Source organism: Desmodus rotundus, chromosome 11 (genome assembly GCF_022682495.2).
Source record: "Desmodus rotundus isolate HL8 chromosome 11, HLdesRot8A.1, whole genome shotgun sequence".
NCBI classification, from domain to species: domain Eukaryota; kingdom Metazoa; phylum Chordata; class Mammalia; order Chiroptera; family Phyllostomidae; genus Desmodus; species Desmodus rotundus.
Window position 1 is genome coordinate 52,057,209 of NC_071397.1, and position 25,577 is coordinate 52,082,785.

Below are 25,577 nucleotides of genomic sequence, written 5' to 3' on the forward strand. Positions count from 1 at the left end.
GAGGTATGTTACATAACTCCAAACTGGGAACAGAAGAGAGCTGCTTCAGTCTGACGAAGGACATCTACAAAAACCCTACAGCTGACCTCATACTTGTAACAGTGAAAGCTGAGATGAGTTCCCACTAAGATTAGGAACAAGACAAGGATGTCCACTCTTGCCACTTCCATCAACATTGTCCCAGAAGTTCTAGTTAGGGCGAGAAAAAGAAATAAAAGGCATCTAGATTAAAAAGGAAAAACTAAAAATGCCCCTATCTGCAGATGATATAATTTGTATATAGAAAATCCTAAGCACTCCACTAAAAACCTATTGAAATTAATAATCTAGTTCAGCAAACTTGCAGGATACAATATCAAAATACAAAAGTCTATTTTTATGTACTTTGAATGAACAATCTAAAAATAAAATAAACATTATTCCAATAAAATAGCCTCAAAAAGAACAAGAAATAAATTTAACAAAAGAAAAATACAAATTTATAATCTGATAACTACCAAACATTGTTGTTGAAAGAAATTAGAGACTAAATAAAGAAAAAGATGCCGTTTTCATGGAGTAAAAGCGTTAGTATTGTGAAGGCGGGGGGACTCCCCAAACTGAACTGCAAAGTCAGTGCAGCTCCCCCAGAACCCCAGCACGCTTCTGTAGAAACTGACAAGCTGATTCTATTATTCATATGTAATTGCAAAGGACTCAGAATAGCCAAAACAATCTTAAAAAGAAGAAAGTTGGAAGACGTAACTTTCCAGTTTCAAAACTCAGTACAAGCAACAGCACTCCGGACAGTGTGCCACGGGCACAGACCCAGGTGAATGGACTGTACTTGAGGGTCCAGAAATAAACCCACGTGTCCGTGGGGTTGGGGGTTTTTTCTATTTGTTTTTGACAAAGGTGACACGATGATTCAGTAAGGTAAGAATGATGACTTCTTAGCTCTTTACATGCTCAAGTGAAAACCAAAAAAAATCCTCCAACTATTACTGCTGAACTGGCTCTCCCTTCACGTCCCTGTTTTTGCTTCCTGCATTTCGGCGCTCTGTTAGCTGCACATACACTTTGTTAAATGTTCCTGCTGGATTGACCCTTTCGTCATTACAAAGTGTCTATTTCTAATACGACTCTCTGGCCTGGTGGTTATCTTGTCTGATATTAGTATAGCCAGGCCTGCTTTCTGTGGTTAGTCTGCAATGATGTATATCCTCTCCCAACTTTTACTTTCAATACTGAATCTAAAGTGTTTCCTACAGGTATATAGTTAGATCTTTAAAAAAAAAAAAAAAGTCCATTCTGACAACCTTTGTCTTTTGATTGTTCAGTCCTTTCACGATTACTGTTACTATTGATATGGTTGGGTTTACATTAGTCATTTCACATTCTGTTTTCTAAATGTCTCTTGTTTTTCATTCTTCTACTATTTTGCTCTCACTGGCAGCTTCTGTTGCCTGCTTTTCCCCCCCAGTATATAGATGATACTTTTTTTCTTTGTTATGTCTTCTAATTTTTTTCTTTGTTGAAAACTGGACATTATTTAGTGAAGTCTACCTCCTCTCCCTTCTCCCTGATCCCCAGTGTGCCACCCCTGAAATTGCCCCTCAGGTGCTGAGCAACCTGAGGCACACCCACAGTCTCCACAGGACGACAGCTGCTTTGACACTGCTCTCTGACTGTCCCTTTCCATGTTGACACCAGCTGTTAAGCTCCACTAATTGCTGGCTGATTATGCTATTATTTTTGAGAATGCCCTGGGGCATAAATTGCTTTACACACTAGTCTAATCAAGTTCAGGCTTTTTTAAAAGGATAAAACACTGAGGTTACTGTTTGAGGCTTGTTCTGACCCAAGGGCTCTAACCAGCTGTCTCTTTCACCAATTTTCTCACCAAACTAGCTGGCCTACAGATTATTTTATAGCTCCAACGAATCTATCATTCTCCTACCTGTTGCCTTTTATCACAAACTCCACTGTTTTTGACAGTACCCTCAGGCCTGAACTTTCACACTGTGTTGCAAATGAAGTAGTTCTTTGGGGAGAGATTCAGAGTTCCAGGTGTTAATCTCAGAGGCAAGGCCTGGTGCTGGGGACAGGGACAACAGTGCCTACCACATTCTGAGTGACACACCCACTTCAGGAGCTGAGTCTTATGGAAGAAGGGGCAGCTGCCCCAGGTCCTCTCACCTTGCTTTTCTTGGCATGGGACCCCCACATATAAGCTGGGGCAGGAACGATTGCCCCCCCTGTATTCTCAGTGGTGTTGCACTCAACATACTGCAACCATCCCAAGAGTGGCGTTGAGCAGTAGCATGGTGCCCCCACTTAGCCATACTTGCCTGAAACAAAATTTAGCATCAGGTAGCAAGGAGGCACGATGAGAAATGTGGGTATACTGCCTCTCACAGGATCCTAGCCCTCCAATTGGAAGTTGGGGAGAGAGGGAGCCCTATATTCTTGGATTTATTAACTCTGGAGTAGTTTCTGTACTGCGAGAAAAGAAGAAGTAGTCTTGGGTCAAGTACCACAGACTCTTACCAAGTTTTAGTATATTTCTTAAATAAATGTTTCTCCACTTGCTATATGCTCTTAGGACTATTTCCAGAGAATTTAAATGCTTTCTTTGACATAATTTTCACCAGTTTTGCTGGAGAGCAGGTTGGCAGAGCTCCTTATGCTGTCCTGTAAGAAGTGGAACTCATCAAGCTCTGTGCACAGGTTTTGGAGTGAACATGTGTTTAAAATACTCCGGGGCACATAACTGGGAGTGGGCTTGCCGAGTCATTTAGTAACACTTCTCATGACTGGACAAACTGTCCTTTTAAACAGTGAGACAACAAGGAGAGCCGGAATTTTCTCTGAGCCAGGCACACAAAGCTACGTTGAATACTGCTCCTTCAGGGTGACAAAGGCAGTACAGCACTGTGCGGAGAATTCTGTATTCCCTCTGCATTGAACACATGAAGCACTCACTAGCTCGTGTGGACCCAGGAAGAAGGTATTTGATGTGAACCTCAAGAAGGAATTTATCTGCTGAGATGAACTCCCCAGGGGCAAGCGAGGGCCCAAATTTTCCAAGTGACAGCAGTCTGCTGACAGGGGCTCCTCACATACACAGCCTACCAGGAAGGGCCTCAGAGTGAAATCTTGGCTTCTTCACTGTGCCCTGCTTGTTTACGCCATCTGAACCAACCGCCTCAGGAACACCTGGTTTCCAGGAACACCTGGCTTCGTCTTTCTACCAAAGAGCCCTGTCCTGTCCAATCAGAACTGCACAATTTGGAAACCTCGTTTGCATAAAACTGGGATCTTGGGTGGGAACTTTATAAAAGACAGCCTCCTCTTTGTCTTGGTGGAGCACAATTCAGGTTGCTCCCTGAATATGTGTCCCCCAGACTACAGCTCCTTTAACTCAAACGAATGTTTTTTTTTCTTCTTTCTTTATTACAGGCCTAAAATTAATTTTGTTTTACTCTAGATATAAGAGGAAAAGCTCACCTTTCAAACTCTGGTTTTCTTTATAATAAATATTACTATCATCAAAATACAAGGCTAACTAAAATTTTATGCTGTCTACTCTGTCTCAAGAATCTTGTATTACAGAACACAGCAGGGCTGCACAGCTTCCACTGACACTACAACTGTGTAGCCCTGGCTGGTCCAGTTGGTTGGAGTGTCGTCCCCTACACCAAAAGGCTGTGAGTTCAATTCCTGGACAGGGCACATACCTAGAGTGTGGGTTTGATCCCCAGTTGGGGCTCATATGGTAGGGAACCAACTGATGTTTCTCTCACACAGACATCTCCCTCTCTCTCAAATCAATAAACATATCCTTGGGTGAGAATTTTTTTAAAAGTCTGCCTAAGTTTTCAATGAGGGCAAAATTTCTAAATAAAAGTCTGGGCTCCATCTGGGTATTCTTCAGTGAAGGGATATTACCATGAAGTACGGGTATTTTAAATTAACATAACATTTTCCACAAAACCGAGCTTGAGAGCAGAAAGAACATTTTAAATTATTAAAGTAAGGATTAAAACAAAATATGCATAAAATTTTTGAGATAAAACGGAACATTTCAAAGAGGTATTTGAGCTTTTAGCTACCACTTTGGGCACTGCCCTCAGATCCTTGAGGACACATCCCATGCTCTCTTATCACAGTAGTTATAAGTACTTAGGTAGAAACATTTGAGAAGCCCTGCCCTGAACAATCACATTATAATGATAAACACACACACACAAGAGCATTCTATTTACATTTAAAAAATTCCTCCAGGATAGAACTGTGGCTACTATTCTGCATATTCCCAATAAGCTCATTAAAGCAGGCTACTCACAGTGGGGATTAAATAAATGATGCTTTAAAGAGATCACTGGCAGTGAGGCTGAGGAGACTGAAAACAAAAGGAATAGGATCAAAGGATCCTTACAAGTTTACCCAAGAAATCAGCTTAGATATTCTAGCAGACACCTGAATAGAAGAAATTACGCTGACTTCTCACAACTTAATATTGAACAAGATGCATTTCATATTGGAATCATATTGAACAAATATTCTTTAAGAGGTTAACAAGTCTAATCAGAGGAAGTGGCACTTAAGTAAATTATTTGCCTTGGAAAAAACCGAAACTAGCCCTGGCTGGTGTGGCTCAGTGGATTGAGCACTGGCCTGACGCTTCTCTCCTTCTCTTTCGCCCTCCCTTCCCCTCTCTGAAAATAAATAAACCCTTAAAAAAAAAAAAACTAAACTGTACTGAAATGTCAGTGTTTAACCATTTTATCATGCTGTACCTCAGTTATTGGCACGATACATACAAAGTGATATGATAAATACTTTTTAAACTATCAATTTAACTGATAGGAAAGAGTACTTATTAAATAGTGAACAGAAAAGTCTAACACGCATACACAAACTCACACTCACCTTGTGGTTCACTGACCAACACCAAGCACTTTAAGACGCCAGGGAGCAGAAGCCCGACCTCGGAAGCGTCCAGGTTAGTTTCTTCGCAGAGTTGGAGGGTGAAGGACAGAATGTTTGCTAAGCGTGGAGGGTGCAAGAACTGCTTACACTCAAAGTAGGATCTCCTGAAAGGAAGCACGATTTTGGTTTTCTGTTCAAAGTTTTAGTAGAAAAGCTAATGACATATACGTTATAGATATTGGCAAATTTTATTCCCCACAAATTAATAAAGCACAATTTCTAAAAAGTACACATATCTTACCATGCTATTTTCAAACACAGAATTTCAGAAGCAATGACTGCATATTCTTTTGTTGTGCTGTAAGGGCTAAAGTGGAATAGAGACATAAACTAAATTTGAAGTATCCTGGGCTTAAAATGAACTTTATCAAAATCCAAATAAAAATGTAATTGTTAATTTGATTTTTTCCCCTAATATAAGCCTGATCTCCTCTATCAGCTCCTCAGTGATGCGACATTCTCTATGTCAGATTTGTGTAAAGAAGTCTCTCCTCACATTTATTTACTCGTAGGGATTTAGGAGGGGTCTGTTTTTCCCCCAATTCAGTAAAAGAACTATCCTAGGAATCAGATTCCCACTGTTAGCTTTATCTCTTTTCTTCCCTTTGGAAGTAAAAGAACCAGAGAGGTAATTTAGGATTTCATACCTTCTGTCAATGCAGGACAATTTTAGCATTAGGACTCAACTGAGATCATAAAGATAAAGATCATAGATAAAGATCATAAAGATAATTCATCTCACTCATTTTTGTATCTCTACCTTTTAGAATAGTTCTTAGCTCATAACAGGTGTTCAGTGGACATCTGTTAGGAGTCCCCAAAGGCCTGGCTGGGGCGTCAGCAAAAGGAGAGGGAGGCAAAAGCCTACAGCACCCTGTATTCCCAGGCGGTCTCCCATCCAAGTACTAACCAGGTCTGACCCTCAGAAGTATGATTACTCGATTTCTAAAAAGTCTACACAATATGAAAAATTGTCAAATGCAGCTAAATCTAAACTAGACATCCATATATACTTGCAGAGCAATAACAATTTGCAAAGATGAAACATAGAAATCACTGAGAATTATAAACTCCTTAAGGGCAGGAACTGTTTTCATCATCATTTCTACTCCATGCAGTAACTTCCAACAAATATTACGCACTAGAAGATTCATTTATTCTTTGAGGACAAGGGTTTTGTCTTTTTTGTTCACTGCTGAATTCCTAATGCCTAGAACAAATGTTTACCGGGTACCTACAGTGTACCAGGTACAAGTCTAAGAGCAGGAATGTAAAGCTGAGTAAAGTACAGCCCCTGAAAGCGAGGGGCTCGGTGTTCAGTAAAAAAGTTAGAGGAGCACCCTGATATAATGTGACAGGTGCTCAGAACATAAGCCCTGAATTCTCGGAAATTCAGAGGGAGGAGCCCAGACTAAGACTTGTTAACTGCAGGAGTAGAGAAGCATGGAATGCAGGAAGGCATAGGAGGCAATCTCTATTTCCTTCCTAAGTATTTAAAAGAAAAAGGAATTCTTACATTTTACAGCCTTCAATTACAAATCACAAGAAAAAAATGTTTTCAATGGCAAATAGGAAAGTCAGTTAAAGCAGTCAGGATTTTCAGCACTGGGCTTCAAACACTTTTATGACCTTAAGGATTTGACTTTACCCTCAGCACCTGTCATTTAGTTTGTACTAAAACTACTTAAACAATGTCTCAAACACGGTGGTAGAATACTACCATCTCGGTGGGAATTCAGATACAAGTAAGGCAAAAATGTTACAATTCTGTGAACTGAATCATCCAGAGCATATGACTTCAGAAGGAAAGAAGCGTCATGCACACTGAAATATTAGGTGTAGGTCTTAGAACGTCTAGGTGGAATTTTGTCCAGATGGACAGTCTTTTAATGGAGGGAACTATAAAGCATTTTGGAGGGGCAAAAACTAAACCAGTCTCATTATGTCTGTATATAGAGTTCATTCCATAGGCCCCCCAAAAAAGGGGGGGGGGAGGAGGAGGAGGTCTTGGGGCAGAAGAGTGTCATAATGGAACAATATTTCAGGAAAAGTAATCTGGTGGAATTACTCAGGCTGGACTAGAAGAAAAGATGAGACAGTGGAAGTGGTTAGGAAAATTGAGCAACAGCCTAGGCATAATGTGATAAGGAAAGACAGATGTGAAAAGAAGGGAAGGAAACAATCATTTGCCAGAGGATGGCAAAGGGGAGGGAACAAAGCCATAAAGCTTCCAAACCTAAGTAACAGAACACTAGGAACACAGGAACATGGTTGGAGGAAGAAAGAGTTTAGACATTTAGTTCTGTAAAGAGCAGATGGATAATACGAGGTCATTAAAAACAGAAGAAAAAAAAAAACACTGGATAAGAATACATAGTACCATAGCACCTTAATGTTTAAAATTTGATTTCACACGACAGTAAATACTCTTTGAAGGCAAAGGAAAGATAATTTCCATATTGAATATTCTACTGATGCAACTAAAAGGCACTGGGTTTAGTACAAAACCTCAGAAAGTTTCATTTATTTGTCTGTCTAATAATAAAACTGAGTTATTAAGACAGAGAATAGACTAACAAAATAGTATTTCATATCACCTCCTTTTTCATATTAGAGATATTTTCACTTATCTTTCATAAAATATAATTACTGTATTATGTACAGTATAAAACAGTTACTGTTCATCTGATAAAAAACTAAAATATATATATATATACACACACCTTTAAAACATACATAAGAAAAATAATTGCTGTGTAGAGAAAACTAGCAATTTAAAAAAGCATTGTCTTAAGCTGCCTTAAGCAAAAATCATTTTAGCAACATCTTAGATAATGCTTTTCAGAAAAAACGTTTTCTAAACTACTGGTATTCTAAGGAAGACCAATACTTTTGAAATGCTTTGTTACTTTTTAATAGATTAATATATTGTAAATACCACTTATTTTTAATATTTAGAGGTACCTTATAACTCGTACAATGCATTTCTTTAGAGGTGACATGGGTGCACCATTGCCCGAGTTTCTCAGTGCCAACAAAACCGGATGCTGTCCGAGATCTGAAACGTGTGGTGACGCTGGAAGAAACCGCCCGATGTATTGCTCAGTGACATTCCCCAGCAATTGATTCAAATAGGTATTTGCATTTTGAGACTGACGACACACGTTACACATGCCCTACAGGAGGAAAAAAACCAAATAATATTAAAAGGTAAAGTTAAAAAAATATTTAGGAACTTACTAATTTAGTTCCCTGCATGTATATATATTCATGGCAGACTTTGTAACTTATCACAATCAACAAGGACTCCATCTGCTATCAATAGATAACGTTTATATGAAGTTCAGGGAGTTGCTGAGCTTGGTAACACCTATGTCGTGGTATCCCCCCAAACAGACTTGTCTCTGGGGCACACGCAAAGGAAGCAAGGGGAACGCATAGGAAGACAGAGGAAGCTTCCTTCTTCTCTCATCCTCAGAAACCTTGACCACCACACTCATCTACTGCATATATATGTGGAATTACAAAGTATAACATATATTTTAGGTCAGTTTTTTAAAATTAGGGCACTGATCATTTATCTAAGACAAAACTTATGCTAACAATATTCCATGTTAGGAGAGGTGATAACTTTTTTAATTAACAAAGGGGGGGAAATGCAGATTATGACACAGAATAATGACAATTTATTTTAAGGTTTTCATTTGTCAGGCACTGTGCCACGTAGTTTATATACTTTATTTCATTTAAATTAATCAGAAAACCATTGAGTTAGTGTTACCATAGCTCCAATTTTATAGCTGAGGAAACGGTGATTTAGGAGAGTTAAGAGCTTGATCAAGGTCACACTGAACTTACAATGTCATGTTGCATGTCTGTTGATTTAACCCCTGCCCTTTGTACAGAAATTAACAACATACTTCCACACGGAATCCAGTATTTGACAATTACAAACAATTAAACCAAAACCACTAGAAGCAGAAATTTTTTTCTGCCAATATCACCTATTACTAAATATAATCACCAACACTACAACAAATTATGATCTAAAAATTCATTTATAATTTGGTGCTTTATGACTTACAATGTGTTTTCCCGGAGAAAGAATTAGAAATGTTTATATCTACATTTCATTTTTTAAATTTTAAATTTATTGATTAGAATGGAAAATATATATTTCAATTATTTCTTTTTTTAAGTACATTTTATTGATTATGCTATTATAGTTGTCCCATTTTTTTCTCCCCTTTACCCTCCCTCCAGCAATACCCCCTGGTAGTTCATGTCCATGGGTCATACATGTAAGTTCCTTGGCTTCTCGATTTCCTACACTATTCTTAACCTCCCCCTGTCCATTTTGTACCTACCAATTATGCTTCTTATTCTCTGTATCTTTCCCTCATTCTCCCTTCTCCCCCTAAAAATGTTTATGTCTACATTTTAGCTATAAATATTTAACCGAGAAATTTTGAAAGGTTATTTGTAATAAAAATTAGCATACAGCTGTTAAAACACTTGCAATTAAACAATAAAAAAGTGGACACCCACTACCTCCTTTCTTTAGTGCTTTAAGGAAAAGCACATTAAATCAGAAGATGAAGTAATAAACGGATACATTCTGAAAATTCTGAAGAGGAGAGCTGGGTACCTTTAAGAAATTGAAGATACAGCACCAAGTCAATTCTGTCAAATGGGTAGTTCACTGAATGTTTCAATTTACAACTCTGGAAGCTTATAGGACTTCTTATTAAATGTACACATTTGGCTTAAGAGGGCCCATGGAGCAAGCACTGAAGACCCCGCTGCCCCCAACTCCCCTGCGTCCAGCCCCCAGTGTGAGGTGGCAGTGCTTTTTCATCCTGCTAGCAGACACACTCAACTTTGCTTTAAATGCTGCTACGAATACAAAATTAAAGAGTCAATGTAAAATGAATTAGAAATTGTAAAAATCTGTTTAAAAAAACCATCTGTGAAAGAGACTGCGTATTACCTAATCGAAATCCATGTCCCCTTCCTCCTCAGTTTCCCTTGCTGGAGCCTAAATAAGGAGCACTTCCGTTTATTATCAGACACTAGCGAATAAAAAAGTGCACCTCCTTTCTCCTAAATGACAGATCGATATTTCCAAGTGCCTAATGACCATCGTTAGCTAGATATTCCCAGCACTTCAAACTACAGCTGTTTAGAAATTCTTACCTTCATCCCTTCATGTCCAGAATACCCCAGTTCAGTAAGTAGCACTACTACCTACATAAACAGCCCCCCTGGAATCTAAAAAGTATTCTGTTTTTTTCTGCAGCTCCACAACACTCAGCAAGTCTTTCTGCCTGGAGCTCCTAAATGTTTCTGAAGTTTACTGTGCGCTCTATACCCACGGCCTTAGTTCAAAACCTTCAGATAATGAACTAGTTACTGCCGTCCAAGCCTCCAATCTAAGCCCCACACCCACTCTGTTGACTACTGTCACCAGAATCACCTCTAAAATGTAAATGTGTCACTCCCACTTCCCCACTCAAAATCCATCAGGAGTCCCCGTGTAAAAGAACCAGTCCGAACTGCTCAGCATGGCACGCAAAGCCCCCCAGGATGTGGCTCCTCCTATATGAATCTCCAGCCACAACTGAAGTGCTTCTCCCCCACACCCCCCCGTAGGTCATATTTCTTACAAAAATCATGCCCTTCACATGCCATTCCCTCTGACAGGAACAGAGCTTCAACTCCTACCCACCCTGCTCTTTGACAAATAGTATCCTGTACAGTGTCCTCTCTCACACCTTCTCATCCCAGTCTGGGTGACAGACAGATGAGGCCCTAAGAAACATATTGAGCACACTGTTCTAAGTGTCTATGCTAGTCAGCCTCCTCCATCAGCTTCCAACTTCTTGAGGGTATAGATTTTGTATTTTCCACCTTTGTTTTCAGAGCCAAACACAAAAGGACTTAAAAACATGCTAAATGGAAGTGCCACATGTACCACATACATTGAGATTATAATGCATGGTTTTTAAACCTATGGTTAGTGAGCTGTTTTAAGGCAACATTTCAAAAAAAATTTTTTTTAACTTTTAAGTAGCCACACTTAATATACCTGGAGATACAAAGGAAGGTTCCTCTGAATCGCAGCCAGCCTGGGTGCGGGCAGCTCCGTCTCTCGCTGCAACAGCGCGTGGGGCAGCAGCAAGCAATCTATGATCCGGAACAGCAACTTCTGGGCTTTGGAGGTGGCGAAGATCAGGGCCCAGGATTTAACAAGGATCCCTAACAGAGAAGAGCAGGAACAGTAGTTACGATTATCTTTTAAGTAGAAAATTTTGTCATTCTACTAAAAAATGTATAATTAAAGCACACAGGAACAAGTTGAAGTAGGCACTAGGAAGGAACATTTATTATGAATCAAAAAACCTTGTCAAGTGATGTGTTTCACTAACAAGACAAATTTCTCTCAGAGTTCTGGGCCAAGAAAAACATACATTTCCTGAGTGGCTGATACTTAAAACATACACATACCTATGTACAATGTGATTTGGTTACACATTATGTGTATACATAAATTGAGTGTTGCAATTAATAAGATCTCTCTTTCTTTTGGCTTCTCAGAAACTCAGAGGCAAATACAATCCAACTTTAAGAACACTGTAAAACCATACACTATGTTTTTATGTGTATACTTACTTTTTGCTGGGCTTCATCATCCTACTCCACATTTTTTTGATACCTTTATTTCTTTTAATTTTTATCTTGCATACAATTTTATATGCTGTCTCAACCCAGTTTGCAACAATTAAATTGCAACAACTTAATTTATAACTAAATTAAGTTGTTAAAATAGGAAAAAAGGATTAGCTGTAGCACCCTTGAAGCAACCATTTAACCTCCTTGAACTTCAGTTTTTATAACTTTCAATTGTCTAATATAAACAAATAGTGAGCTTAAATTTTAATTCTGAAAGAAGAGAAGCAGATGTCTTTACTCCATGAACTATATTACGGGCTCCTTAATGATGGGAGCCTGTCAATCACAACATTCGATAGTAAAGCTTAACAACTGAGTACCCTTCGTTTAATAATTAAAAGCAGATTTATAATTCCCATTAGAGTGTATTATTGCTACCGAGGTCTCCTTTACTGAAAAAAAACAAATTTAAGAGGAGATCATTAAGTGCTTGTCCAAAGAGCAGAGTGGTAAATGTACTGGATAAACTTTTATATTTTATCTTATCTTAGAAAGCAAAAGAGGTGATAAAATTCAAAGTCATTTTCATAAAACAAAAACTTTAAAATTCAAGTTCTGAAGGAACACAAAAATATGCTAAGAGCAGAGTATAATGACATTTAAAAAAAAAAACCCAACCAATAATCACTTCTAAGAACAACAAACAGCAACATTAATCTTCTGTTGTAAAAGGAAATACAATAATCAATCATACAGAAACACAATGCTCACTTAGCAATATTTTAAATAATGCTGGCTTGCTCCTCATTTTTCCAGTAGGTGGAAAACTTGAGAGTGACAGCGATGTAAGAAGAACTCATATTCTAACGAACATTAATATACCCATAAGAGGAAGTGCCATCAGCACCGACATTTCAAATGATTCATATCAGTCTAAGGTGTCACCCAGGTATTAACTTATAGAGAGCAAGGACCTTCCAACCAATAATGCATCATCGACCCCTGTATTTCATCTTCTGCCATAGTTAAAATGCTCTGCTTAAGATCTTAAGTTTTATGAGTTCACGGAAGACAGAGGTGGTACATTTGTTTGACTGCTATAACAGACTCCTACTTTTTTTAAGTTTCAGCAAAGTACATTTCAGTGTGTGTGGTACTAAAAATGTAAAGAAAAAACTTTCTGCAGTAAAAGAACTTGAGGAAAGTATAAATACATAGCATAGCTTTTTAAAAAAGAGCAAATCATTTTTGTGGCTATAAAAATCTACTTATTTACTGATGAAGCTGAAAATATAAAAAGGTTTTAGGAAACACAATCCCATAATTGAAAAAGAGCTGCACTATAAGAGGTTTTATGTATTTCCTTATTTTCTACTGTATGCATGTATTATGCCTTTAAAAAAGTGAAATGGGATCATTATAAAATATATTTTTAAAAGGTATTTATAGTTAGAAAATAACTTTGCTCATTTAGGAACATTAAAAAATATATTACATACTATTAGCTAGGTTCATAAAATTATTAAGTTCCAGAAATATGCCATCTCCTATATTGGAGAAGCTCTTTAATGGATACATCCCCAGTTCCCAATCCAGTGCCTGACACACACATACTCACACACATGGAGGGAGGGAGGGAGGGAGGGAGGGAGGGAGGGAGGGAGGGAGAGAGGAGAGAGGAGAGAGAGAGAGAGAGAGAGAGAGAGAGAGAGAGAGAGAGAGAATGTTCTTATTTGTTCAAGATACAACATGATGTTGGGAATAAAAAGTTCAAAAAATATGGCCAATACCATGAGAAGTAGGGGCATGCTAAGTACACAAATAATTATAATAAATGGCAAGCTATGAAAAATGTCAAAAGAGGACAGATAAAACACAAGCAGGGAGGTCAAGTTCACAAGGAGTGCGGGAAAGCTGGGACACTTGGGCAGGGCACGGAAAGGACCAGGGTAGAATTTCAGTTACAAAGTCCAAAGGGGAAGAATGACCGCAGCTAGAGGATGATCAAAAGGAAAGGCATGGAAATAGAAAAGTAAAAAATATAATGAGTGAGCAAAACCAAAAAACCCCCCAAACAAAACAAAACAAAAAAACCCAAGATACAAAGAGGAGGAAATTGGAAGAAATCACTGATAGCTCTATCCTGCTTTCTCAGAAGCCTTAATCTGAAGTGTGATTTCATTAAATTTTGCACCGTGCAAGTTAACAGTAGTGGGTGCCCAGTTAGGAACTCTCTCTCTTTCAAGGGAATATATCCCAACCCTGCATGCTTCAAACAGGGTTGAACTCTCGAGTTTATACTTGCTCTTTCTCCATTTTGTTCTAAATACTTTATGTGTAGAAGACAGCCAGTTATCTGTTCCTAAGAGCTGATAAATTAAATGGGTGACACTGTAGCAGTATACTGTATTCCCAGTCTCTGAGATCTAGACAAAAGGAAAGAGTACCGGTCTACTTGCCAATAAATAGAAAACAATCATGTAACAAAACAAACAAGGCCCTCAGTTTTCCATAAGGAGACTTTTGCCGTGGGTCCACATATCTATCACCAATCCAAAAATGATTCTGTAGTTCCTGATAAGACTATCATATATTCTGTAAAATAAAGACATACCGTGAAATCATACACTGAGCTTGGCAGACTTATAAATTATAAGCATAAATACTGAAATGCTTATTTATCTACATTTTTCTGTGTTAAATTTATGATAAATTTTCACTGATATGTTTCTCTGAAATTAAGACTGAATTGCCACTACAGCTTTCACTATATTCTAAATCATCCACATCTATACATTTTCAAATTCTCCTTCATCTTTGACAACAAAGATAAAAGGTCTCAGACAGCCCGAGTCAGGTTTATGCATATGTTTATAAGATCAAAGGAAAGAGATGTAAGATTTTGGCCATAGAGAAATTTTTTAAAAATCTTAAATTCTGTATAAAAACTTCTAAGGAAACCCGTCGCATTTTCTTTCATCCAGTTCCTATTTTTGGTTAGCAACATGATTTTAGTGAACAAAGGAATTCAAATTAGTGACTTTCTAAAGATGAACTCTACCGTTATAGAACAGGCACAGAAAAAGGGTTCTTTTTGGAAGAAGAAAACAGAGTGTTGCGAGAATCAGGACGTGAAGCATAAATATCTTTAGTGCTGTAATAAATTCTTTCCTGACCTCCTTCATATAGAGCAAACTATAAAAATAGAAAGAAGTGATGTTTTCTGACATTTCAGATTCTAACAAAACACAGGTAAGTATTAAAAGGAATGTCCATTTTAACTATCCAGGTGTTCACAATGTGAGTGATTTACAATAGCCTATTGATAGCAAACTGATGTTGGCATATTTTATATAATGATCATAATTAGTTTTACTATTACCACAAACATAACAAGAAAGGTTCTGAAGGGAGGTGGGGCAAGACAGAGATACACTTGAAAGCCAACATGAATTATTTTTAAGCTAAATCACTGTCTTTCAGATTATTCTTAGGACTGGAGAATAGTGTATTAGTATATCCCTATCCATCATGATATCACAGACTCAACCTCATGAAGTTTTAATAATGTCAGGAATACGTACCCATCATCCTATACGTCAGATGCAGCCCTGCACTGGAAACATTTTTTCCCAAATAAGGTTTTATATATTTTAATATTTCACCAAGGTATTCTAAGGACTTTGTAACCATGGCAGATTTATCAGAAAGTTCCTGCAGATTCTCGTAAGTTTTACCAACAGCCTATAAATAAGGAAAAACGTGATTTAGGTTTCCAAGTTTTATACAATACAGACTTTGAAAATAAAGATAATTTCTCTTTCTACACACACACTTTACATTTCTGCCTTTATCCTTAACTTTCCAATAAACAGGCACGGCAATTAAAATGCAACAAAAAAGAATTATCATTTTTTATAATTAAAATAAAGGTTAACATAAGAATTATAAAAATAATTCATCAATAATTATTCATTTAAGATCTGACTCAACAAAATATTAGTAAAAAGAAGTAAAAGAATCTTATAACCAAACCACATGGAGACTTCTAAACACCCTAGTATAAAATTGGGTATTAAAAATCTCCAAATTCCTACATTAAGGCTTCTATATAAAGTTCAAGGTTTGAGATATGAATTTTTTCCCCCAGAATTTTCTTTATGAGCCATTAGATGCCAGCACAGCTTCCTCAGAAGAAAATAAGATGAGGCACAAAGAGACAAAAAAATTGGAAGAGGTGGAGTGAAATGTAGATGAGGCAGTAGAGATGTGAAGAGGGAAGATATAAGAGGAAAGGAAACAAATGAAAGAGTAAGTTGAGGGAGGGTGAAAAAAAGCAAGAGGTGAGAAGTCAGAAAAAGAATCAAGAGAAGACTGACTAGAGATGGGTTAGAAGGTTTTAGAAGAGTACTAGTTTTCAAGCCATTATTGGGAACTTACGGTGGATTTCAATGACCTAAACTGGACACAATGGTCCCAATATATAAGTTACGAGATTTTTCTACTGCAGTTCTCAGCAGAAAAGACGAAGAAGAGAAAGGAAGTGGCTGCATCAAACCAAGGTTGAGGGTTTGCAGGTGTGACCAAAGGACAAAGGATGGAAGACTGTGAGGGATGTTAGTCAGGTAGATGAAGTGAGGCCCCCAAGGGCGTAATTCAGGTGGACAAGGAATGAAGTGAGACCCTGGGAGGATGTTACACTTGGAGAAAAGGAAGTAAAAGGTCATGATGATGTCATTCACAGAGCTGGAGGGACAGATGGTAATATTGTTGTTAATTTTCCTGAAAAGTCACTTAATCAAATCAGACCTACTTAAAATTTATAAGGTCTTCACACTGTTCACAGGATAAAATTCAAACTTCTTACACCAAGATTCTCTGAGTTCTTAATCTACTGATTGATCTATCAACTAATTGGCACTTAGCATATACTTCTTATATTATTTTTAACCTTTGTGTATATTCTGTATTCTCAGACAAGAAAAGTTCTTTAAGATCAAGGACTACTCCTTTTGGTTTTTCAAATTACTAAGAAATTCTAGCATAGTACTACCTAGCATTTAGCACACAACTATTATTTACTGTTTACTGGTTGATGAAAGAATAATTAATATGGTCTGGATTAAATTAAAAGAGCTTTTCAAATCATTATGCTAAGTGAAATAAGCCAGGCGGTGAAAGACCAATACCATATGATCTCACCTATAAGTGAAACCTAATCAACAAAACAAGCAAGATATAACCAGAGACATTGAAATAAAGAACAAACTCACAGTAACCAGAGGGGAGGTGAGAGGGGATAACGGGGAGAAGGGGGAAGGGTCATCAAGGAACATGGATAAAGGACTCATGGACAAAGTCAAAGGGGGGTAGGATCGAGGGTAGGAGGTGGGGATGGGTAGGGCAGGGGGGATAGTGGGAGGGAAATTAAGACAACTGTACTTGAACAACAATAAACAAATAAAATAAAAGATAAATAAAACAAAAACAAAAACAAAATGATCAGTGGAATCCATGGCTTCTACCTCCCTTTCTGGTCCAGGGCAGTTCCTAGCATAGGTGTTCAATTAATTACAGGTTGAGAGCCAATAAAGAACTAACTAAAAGACTCGACAAAAATGTTTATTTTATATCTGCATGCACTATTACTAAATATGTTTAGGACTTATATACCATCTGTAATTGTTGTACAACTGTACTTTAACTGAATGGAAACCAATGAAAGATTTCACATTTATGAAAAGAGCGTACAGGTTGTAATTATTTTCACTGAAGTTAATACCAACCACTCTGTGGGAAAATAAACTGACTTTTACTCTGAATAGCTCAGAAAAATGCAAATCCAAACACATTAATGACCTCAACTAGGCTGTAAAGCAAACACTACCACATAAAATAAGTTCCTGTAATATCAATGATTGAAAATAGATGTTGAATGGAACTGTTACAGTAGAATAAGCATCCAGAGAGGAAATAAAGGCAGGGTCCTCACCATTGCAATCTAACAAAGAACTTAATACAGGAGGCTAAAAGTTAAAGCTCACCTGCTAACCCAGCAATCCTGAGCCTGGTCCGGGCATTCCGAAAAACACAGGTCACAGGTAAATTATGATAGTGTGGGGTGGGGCAGGGTTGGGGGGGGGGGTAGGAGAGCCCTTGAAAGTCTGTGTGTATCACCTCCACTAGCTGGGAAAAGGAAAAACTTAAGACTAAGTATTCATCCCAAGGCCTGGAGGGGAGAGGGAGAGGGGTCTACAGTGCTCAAAGAAAAACCCATAAAACAAATTGGGTTAATTGCCTGCCCCCGGTCACGTATGCAAAATGAACAAATAGAGTCTAGAGCAAGACATGCATACCTTTGTTTTGGGTAGTCATGTCTCTCCTGGAAAGCTGGCACCACCTTTACCCGTCAATCAATGTGTAACTTCTTCACCCCCACTCCACCAACTACATTAGTCCTCAGAACAAAGGACTTGCTCCTTTGCTTCTTCACCCTCTTGGCTCTCTTGCCACACAGGGGACCCTTAGCCAGCAGGTCTCTGGCTATTCTTGCTTTTGCTTTCCTATTAGAACTTGGCATAAACAAACTTTGCTTGCACGCTATTAGACTCGCTGACCTGTAATTCTTTACTGCGTTGGCAACAAGAACCAAGTTTCTCCTGTGACAGAACTATTTATTATACGGACAAAACAAATGGATTGCATTTTAAAGCTCCAATCACACTATCATAATGAAATAGTTGATGTTTATGCTGAAGAGATTAAATTTTTACTGTAAAACTTATACTTGATTATTATAGGATAGTAAACATTAAGTTGGAAGTATTATGGACCATATACAAGAAAATTTAGTTCCCAAGTACCTGAATAATATTGTTATCCAACAATTTCAACAGGATATTCCTACCATTTAGGTCAGCTTTAATGTAAGGCTTTTATGTAGCATTTTTTACTCTTATTTTTCATTAAAATAATTCTTCTGTCTTTAGGAGTGAATTACACTACACCTTAGACTCACATTCTTATTCCTCCAGAATTTCAAAATATTAGGCACCTAATTATATGATTTGACTTAAAAGAACTCCTTTTATAGAAAAATATCACTAACATTTCAAGTTTTTAAATATGATTGTGACTGATCTGTACAATTATATTAATAAAGGAAAAATACCTCAAGAAATTGAACAAGTGCTTTTTTAGGATCTTCTGGGATGGGTAAATATTCAACTTGAGCCTTTGAGAAAATATTCTTTATTTCTGAGAGTTTAAACAGCAACCTTGTCAGTTCGGCCAACTGTTCCATGTACTCTCTTTCTGTTAAAATAAAATAACAATATTTATGGAATGTTTATTATATAAACTTATATTTTATACACATATGAATGAGAGAGCAGGAAACATAGCATTCTTCATTTATGACATGCTTTCCTTTAAAACTCAAATTTCCACATAATTATAAAGTTTGAATTAAGTTTCTCTCACTAAGGAAAGATTTTATTTAAAGACAAGGATGTACTTGTTGGAACAACACTGCCCCGGACGGTATTCCTGGTTATTCCTCTAAAGCTAACTGATGCACTAACACATCAAAGTAGCCCCAGAGCAGTTTTTTAGTCTGGCCGGTGCGCAGTTCGTAAATGGCCATAAAGAGCCGCTAGAGGAAAAGGTGCGCCCTGCAGGCGACCAGAACTGAATGAGGACATTAAAAAAGTACAAGTTATCACTAGGTGACTAATAGTAAAGCAAAAGAAAGGCAAAATATCTAACAAAATGGGAGAGAATTATTCATAATTGGGTATTTTTCTTTTCTGGTTTTCACAGTGTGATATCTGGTTATTTACTTCATATTTCCACTTTTTTTTTGTGATCACTTGCTTCAAGATAAAAAGATGGTTGTCATTCGAGAGCAAGTTTTTTTTTTTTCTGGCTTTGAAGGAAACAAGTTCTTTTATCTATAAATGAGAGGAATTTATTATTATAGAAACAGGAAAACATCAAGAGAGAAATAGATTACAAAAGGAAATGAGTTTGTTTATATTTATAGCTAATTGCAAATATATTTTTTATCTTTTAATTTATGTAACAAAAAAGAAAAGTTTAAACATATTTTGCTATTTAGAAAGCAAAATGCCTGCGGATACTTACCAACTGCCTGTTCAGGGTTTATTTCAATTAATAAATCATCAGGTAAACTGAGGTTTTTTATATACATTTGCAAAATGCAACGGATCCATGATCTTATAGTTAAGGCTTGAAAAGATACACAGCCTGAATAAGAAAGTGCTTCACATAACGTGCTGTAAAAATAAGTCGATAGATATTAAAAACAAAAATAAAATCCAACAAGTTCCCTGAGTATAGATGTTTAGAAATAAAGAAAAACATTCCAGCATTCCCCACTTGTCGGTCTTCCCTTATTTTACAGACAAACACAACTAATGCAGACACGCAACGCTGAAACTGAACACCACAGAGACATACAATAAGGACATTTTAGCCAAATACAGGATAGGGCGAAAGTGGGTTTACATTTGTTCGTATGGAAAATAACACCATAATTAATGAATTAATAATAAACTCTGTTTCACATACTCACAACTGTGAACCTACTGTTGCCCCACCTTGTACTCTTGTTTTCACTTGTAGTGTTCTATGTTCTAACTTTTAATTTTCTGCTGATGGCATATGTGTTGGGTTTATGCCAAGGGAAACACGTAAAAATAATATGGTTAAAAGGGGGAAAGAAAGGAAGGGGCTTATAACTAGTTAGTTGTGACAATAATGAAGGAAATGCGAAGTAGACTAAAAACAGAGGCCTTTAGAGTAAGTAAACAGAGAAGCAGTGATGACCACAGAGGTAAGAAAAAGTTAAAAACAAGATGTGTTTCTCTGTGGGTCTATCAATCCTGTCCCTTCCTTCCTGCGCCCCCACCACACAGGCAGAATTCCAAAATAAGATCTGACAGAAATTTAAAAATATATATATATTTCTACAAAGCCCAAGGCCTGGCTAATTTGATTTCCAATCATTTTATAAGTGTCCACAGAAAGAATGAGGATGGGCTTAAGCTAACTATCAACTGTTATGTAAAGTCACAAATTTTTAAAATACAGATAAATCATAATTCTAGAAACACTGCTTTAAAATGCTTTGAATACAAGTTGTCATAAAAAGAATACGCAATACAGAAGAACTCAGGCTGGTCATTTATTATCTGTCTACATGGTGTTCCCCAAACTATTTAACATCTATCTCTGCATTTCAGTTTTTTCACCTTTTACCAACAAACTAATTTTACTTTAAAACTAAAATAATTTCAGATAATTTCAGCAAGAGTATTTAATAAAGAAATGTTTGTTGTTATTACAGAATTCTCAAGATATAAGGATCCTAAAAAGTAATCCAATTGAAGCTGAACTTCCTGCTTTGCAACTGAAAGCCAGTGAGAAATGGCCTCAAGACTCCGTTTGATGAACTTCCTCCTGAGAACACTCGGCACCGCACACTCTCCGTTTTCACTGACTGGCAGCCTGGACAAGAACTACACTCGTCTCTTACGTGGGTATATTTATTCTTTTCCCTCATCTTAATATTCTTATTCTAATCTTCCTGATTATACTACTTCTATTTTAACTTTATTTACTGTACATTTTCCCCCTTGTGGTTCCGTAGATCTCTCCTGTAATGTGGCAGGCGGTGCTTATAGATAAGGAAACCAGCGTTGGGGGTGGTAACTGTCTGGTTAATGATCGCCCAAGTTGAGAGTCAAATATTTGAAAATTTAGCTGTTAAAAGGAAAGCTATCATTAAATCTAAAACTTTAATAACATACCAGTGTATCATACATTCAGCACTATTAATGTATGATTTCTTTCCTGATGGTGAGTGTGGAAAGGTCATTTCAGGGTAGGAATGAGGCAGTACTACAAAAACAGTTTTGAAAAAGGGCTTAAGCAGAAACATGTTTTTAAAAAAGCAGGCCATGAAACATAAGCTGGTTTTCCTACTACTGCTGTCAAAATGCCGATAAATCTAAAAGCTGGAAACTGCCAAAATCAGAGTATATGTAGTAAAGATCAGTTTTTATTTGTAAAAATTTTTACTTTCCTAGTATACTGATCTATCATGGTTCACATTAATGTGCGTACCTGAAGTAAAGTCACGTACCTGTTTTGGAGAAGATGACTTAAATATCTTGCTACAACTTGGGGACAGGTGATGTCATCCCACCCAAAAAACTGTATCGTGGTTTCCACTGGCCGAGGCTGAAGCTCTGATGGGGCTGTGCTGGGCATGTCCACTGCTAGCAAAGTAAAATCTAGATTTAAAAGGAGAAAAACTTATGATGAAAAATTGTTAAAAACTTTTTCCCCTCCCAAAATTATATCAATAGGTATTAAAAAGTGAGTCCTACATAATACAATGTCACATTTAGAAACAGAAAAGCTAAGGCTGAACTCAATTCATATTGTCAAAGAAATTTCCGTGGCAACCATGGAGGTCTCCAAGGACGGGCCCAGGACAATCCCTCAGCATTACTGATACTCGTCTCTAACGGCTCCCGCAAACTGCAAATTCTGAACCTCATGTTTCCAATGCCACTTGCTCACTCACAAGCCCATTTTAAAAACGATCTCTGGCATCTGCTCTTCTCCCATCAGACTAATTTATTTGCCGCCTGCCACAGAGGGAGAGTTCACCCTCATTTTAGACACTGCACATTCTATTCTATTAAACCCTGGTCTCCTACAACGACTCTAGGACACTCCACTGCCTTCAGAACCCACTAAGCCTACAAGCTACTCGTTAACCATGTTAAACAAATATGCTTTGTTTTGTGATTTGCTGGGAATTCCCCAACTTAATTTGTACTATATTAATTTATGTTTGTCAATAAATTCCTTATTAAGCACTGCCTCCACACGGCTCTCTCAAATGACGGCTGTTTATTCTGTCACATCTCTCATACAGCTTGTCCTACAGACAGAGTGAGTTCATTCCTTGGTTCACATTGCTGCTTCTAGGCCTTTCTCCCTTCCTTCGTCCCAAAACCTCTGGCTTTAGTTCTCATGTCACCAGATTATACAATCCACTAGCTTTCCTTGTTCCATTCACCTACTGCTTCCTAGTTCATCCACTCACATTCCCCAAAGATTGTAGCTCACTCACATACTCTATCAGCATTCGTCAGAATCTGTGATGAGTTTTTTTCCCAATATCCCGGCCTTTCGGTTTCTTCAAATCCTGTCCTCTAATGAATCTATCTTCCACTCCACTTCAACTCATCACTCCCACAGTGATACCGAGACCTCCCCATTAAGAGTAAGTACGCTCTCTCCGTCATTTCAACTTTGAGGACCCTACTTCCTGGCACCAAACTAGCTTCCCAACTCTCCTCTTACAGGTCCCCAACTCCAACAATTCTTTGATTCTGCCAGGACCTACAATTTTCCTACAAACTTCTTCCTGCCCCACACTGTCTTTGTGCTTTCCTTTCCCTTTTTAGGCTGCTTGATTGCATGGCCCATCATTACACTCCCTTGTGTAGAACATCAACTCCCTTGCCTTTCACTTGATTCATTGTACTTATCTGGGAAAAAACACCATCTGTTTAATTCCAACTCTTGCTTTTCTCCCTAAATGTATCCACACCAGTACAAATGGCTGGTGAGCAACCATGCCACCTATTCTCACTTTAAATTTATGACTACAAACTTTAAGTGGCCCTTAGAGCTGCCTTGCATCCCTACATTTCTCCAGTCCATTCGGTTTTTTGTTCTCCTAGAGGGCAGTTGCAAATCTTCTGTCCTCTCTCTGTCATCAGCCAGCACCTCCTCCCCATCTGCACTTCCAGCAAGTACCCTTAGTTACTTCTTCACAGAAAACTGAGCAACTTTAGAAGAGAACGACCACAAGCTCCCACCCCAACTACCCAGCAGTCTCCACCGGGACCCATTTACTCTGCCTTCTCTTCCGTTATGAGCGATGATTTGAGGCCACGGCCTCTATGGGATCCCGTTTCTCCTGGGCACTGAAAAACAAGTGACGCCCTTGCTTCGTCAATTTTCCCTCACTCCAGAACATTCCTGTCAGAATTATAAATATGCTGAAATTTCTCTCACGCTATTTAAAAATCTCTGACTCTACTTCCCCCCCCGAGCTATTATCCCCATTTTTCTACTCATAAACAGTGCTATTCAAAAAGATTTATCTACTATGCAGTCCGCAATCCCTCTTTTCACATCTTCTCTCGAATGCTCTTCATTCAGGCCTTTGCCTCTACCATTACAGCAAAACTACGCTTCAAGATCACCAGTGACCTCCCTCTTGTGAAATCCAAGGGCCAGTTCCCAGGCCTCATCTTAATTGACCCATTAGTAGCATCTGGGCTGTTGCTTGCTTCTTCCTTGAAATGCTGTCATGTGATTTCCAGGGCTCCACACTTCCTTGGTGTTCTCTTAGCTCACCAGCATGCCTTCTGTAGTTTCCTTTCTTGGTTACTCTTTACTCTACAGATCTGAACATGGGCTATCCTACAGCCTTGTCCTCAATCTTCTGTTTTCACCAATATTTACTCCATTGGTGATCTCAACCAGTTCACAGTTTTAAAGACTATTTATATACATCAATAGTTTTCAGTAGTGTCCAATATCAAAGTCCTAGTTTCCCTTCGTAAAATCTGCTCCTACCACACTCTTCCTCGTCTCAGCAAACAGGAAGCTCTCTTTTTCCTATTTTGCTTACCATTTCATACCTGCTTTGAAAATTCTGTCAGCTCCACCTTCGAATTGGAAATCCGACCGCTTCTCACCACCTCTGCTGCTACTACCCCAGCCCAAGCTGGTCATTTCTGTGGTGTTGCAACCGCTCCCCAACTGGTCTCCCTGATGCTCCCCTCGCCTTCCTATAGACTACTCTCAGTCAAGCAGCCAGAGGGATCCTATCACTCGTCTGCTCATAACTTTCCAACAGCTTCCAATCTCAGAGTAAAAGTGAGAGACTTCACAACTGCGCACAAGGCAGAACACAAACTAGCTTCCATTACAGCTCCTGATCACATCTCTGACTACTCTCTCCCTTTCGTATGCTACACAGCTTTTATGGCTTCCCTGCAGTGCCTCAGTCACAGCAGACATGCTCATGTCTCTGGACTTGTGCACAGCGTGGGTCTCTCTCCTCCACTAGGTTCACTCAAATGGTTCTGACTCAGGTCTTCCTGACTACTCTTTAAAATTCCAACCTGCCTCTGGCTTTCCCTAACCCTCCTCTCCTTCTATATTTTATTTTTCTCCACAGCACATATTACCATATAATAAATTACACATTACCTATGTATTTATTGTTCTCTGCCCCCTACTAGACTATAAGCTCTATGAGAACACATAGCTTATACATGAAAAAAAAAGTTACAGTCCTTTTTTCTTCCTGGCCATCAAAGTGGGCATTCATTGACTATTTCTTTAATGCAGGAAAATTTTCTCTCCTAACCTATCTTAACATTAAAACATATTCCAAACCCGCACATATCTTGGTTTCTATTTACATACCACTTACTTTCAGTACCTAGGACAGCACTGACTAACCATGTGAGAGCATTTATGTTCACTGGGATGATGAATGGAAGAAAGATAAGTCATATCCGCTACTAATGACTGCTTTGAATATACTGATTGAATATCAGTATTTGTTTTCATAGACATTACAGCAGTTGGAAAACAGTTGCCCTGTCACAACATTTCTATCTGTCATGGTTTATGTTTTAATTGTGGGAGTGCTACCAGAATTCAGGACCTTTGTATCTTTCGGTCATTTGTGTGGTGCGTTTAGCTCAGTTTTCCGTATTCACACAGGGTAAAATACACCTTGGTTTAGGTCTTAGAATTCTTAAAGCACTACAATTAAATACATTAAATACCTTCATATAAATTGC

The 25,577-nt window shown here is 38.0% G+C and overlaps 1 protein-coding gene across 1 annotated transcript in view; it reads right to left on the reverse strand.

Moving 5' to 3' along the window:
• MMS22L (MMS22 like, DNA repair protein) overlaps window positions 1-25,577 on the reverse strand; it is a 124,898-nt gene that overhangs the window by 11,134 nt on the left and 88,187 nt on the right. Inside the window, exons 16-22 of the mRNA XM_024551746.4 lie at window positions 21,815-21,965; window positions 19,792-19,943; window positions 18,818-18,960; window positions 15,231-15,390; window positions 11,063-11,232; window positions 7,939-8,150; window positions 4,915-5,078 (exon numbers count right to left, since the gene is read on the reverse strand). Coding sequence (XP_024407514.2) covers window positions 4,915-5,078; window positions 7,939-8,150; window positions 11,063-11,232; window positions 15,231-15,390; window positions 18,818-18,960; window positions 19,792-19,943; window positions 21,815-21,965 — 1,152 coding nt within the window. The remainder of the gene's footprint in view (window positions 1-4,914; window positions 5,079-7,938; window positions 8,151-11,062; window positions 11,233-15,230; window positions 15,391-18,817; window positions 18,961-19,791; window positions 19,944-21,814; window positions 21,966-25,577) is intronic.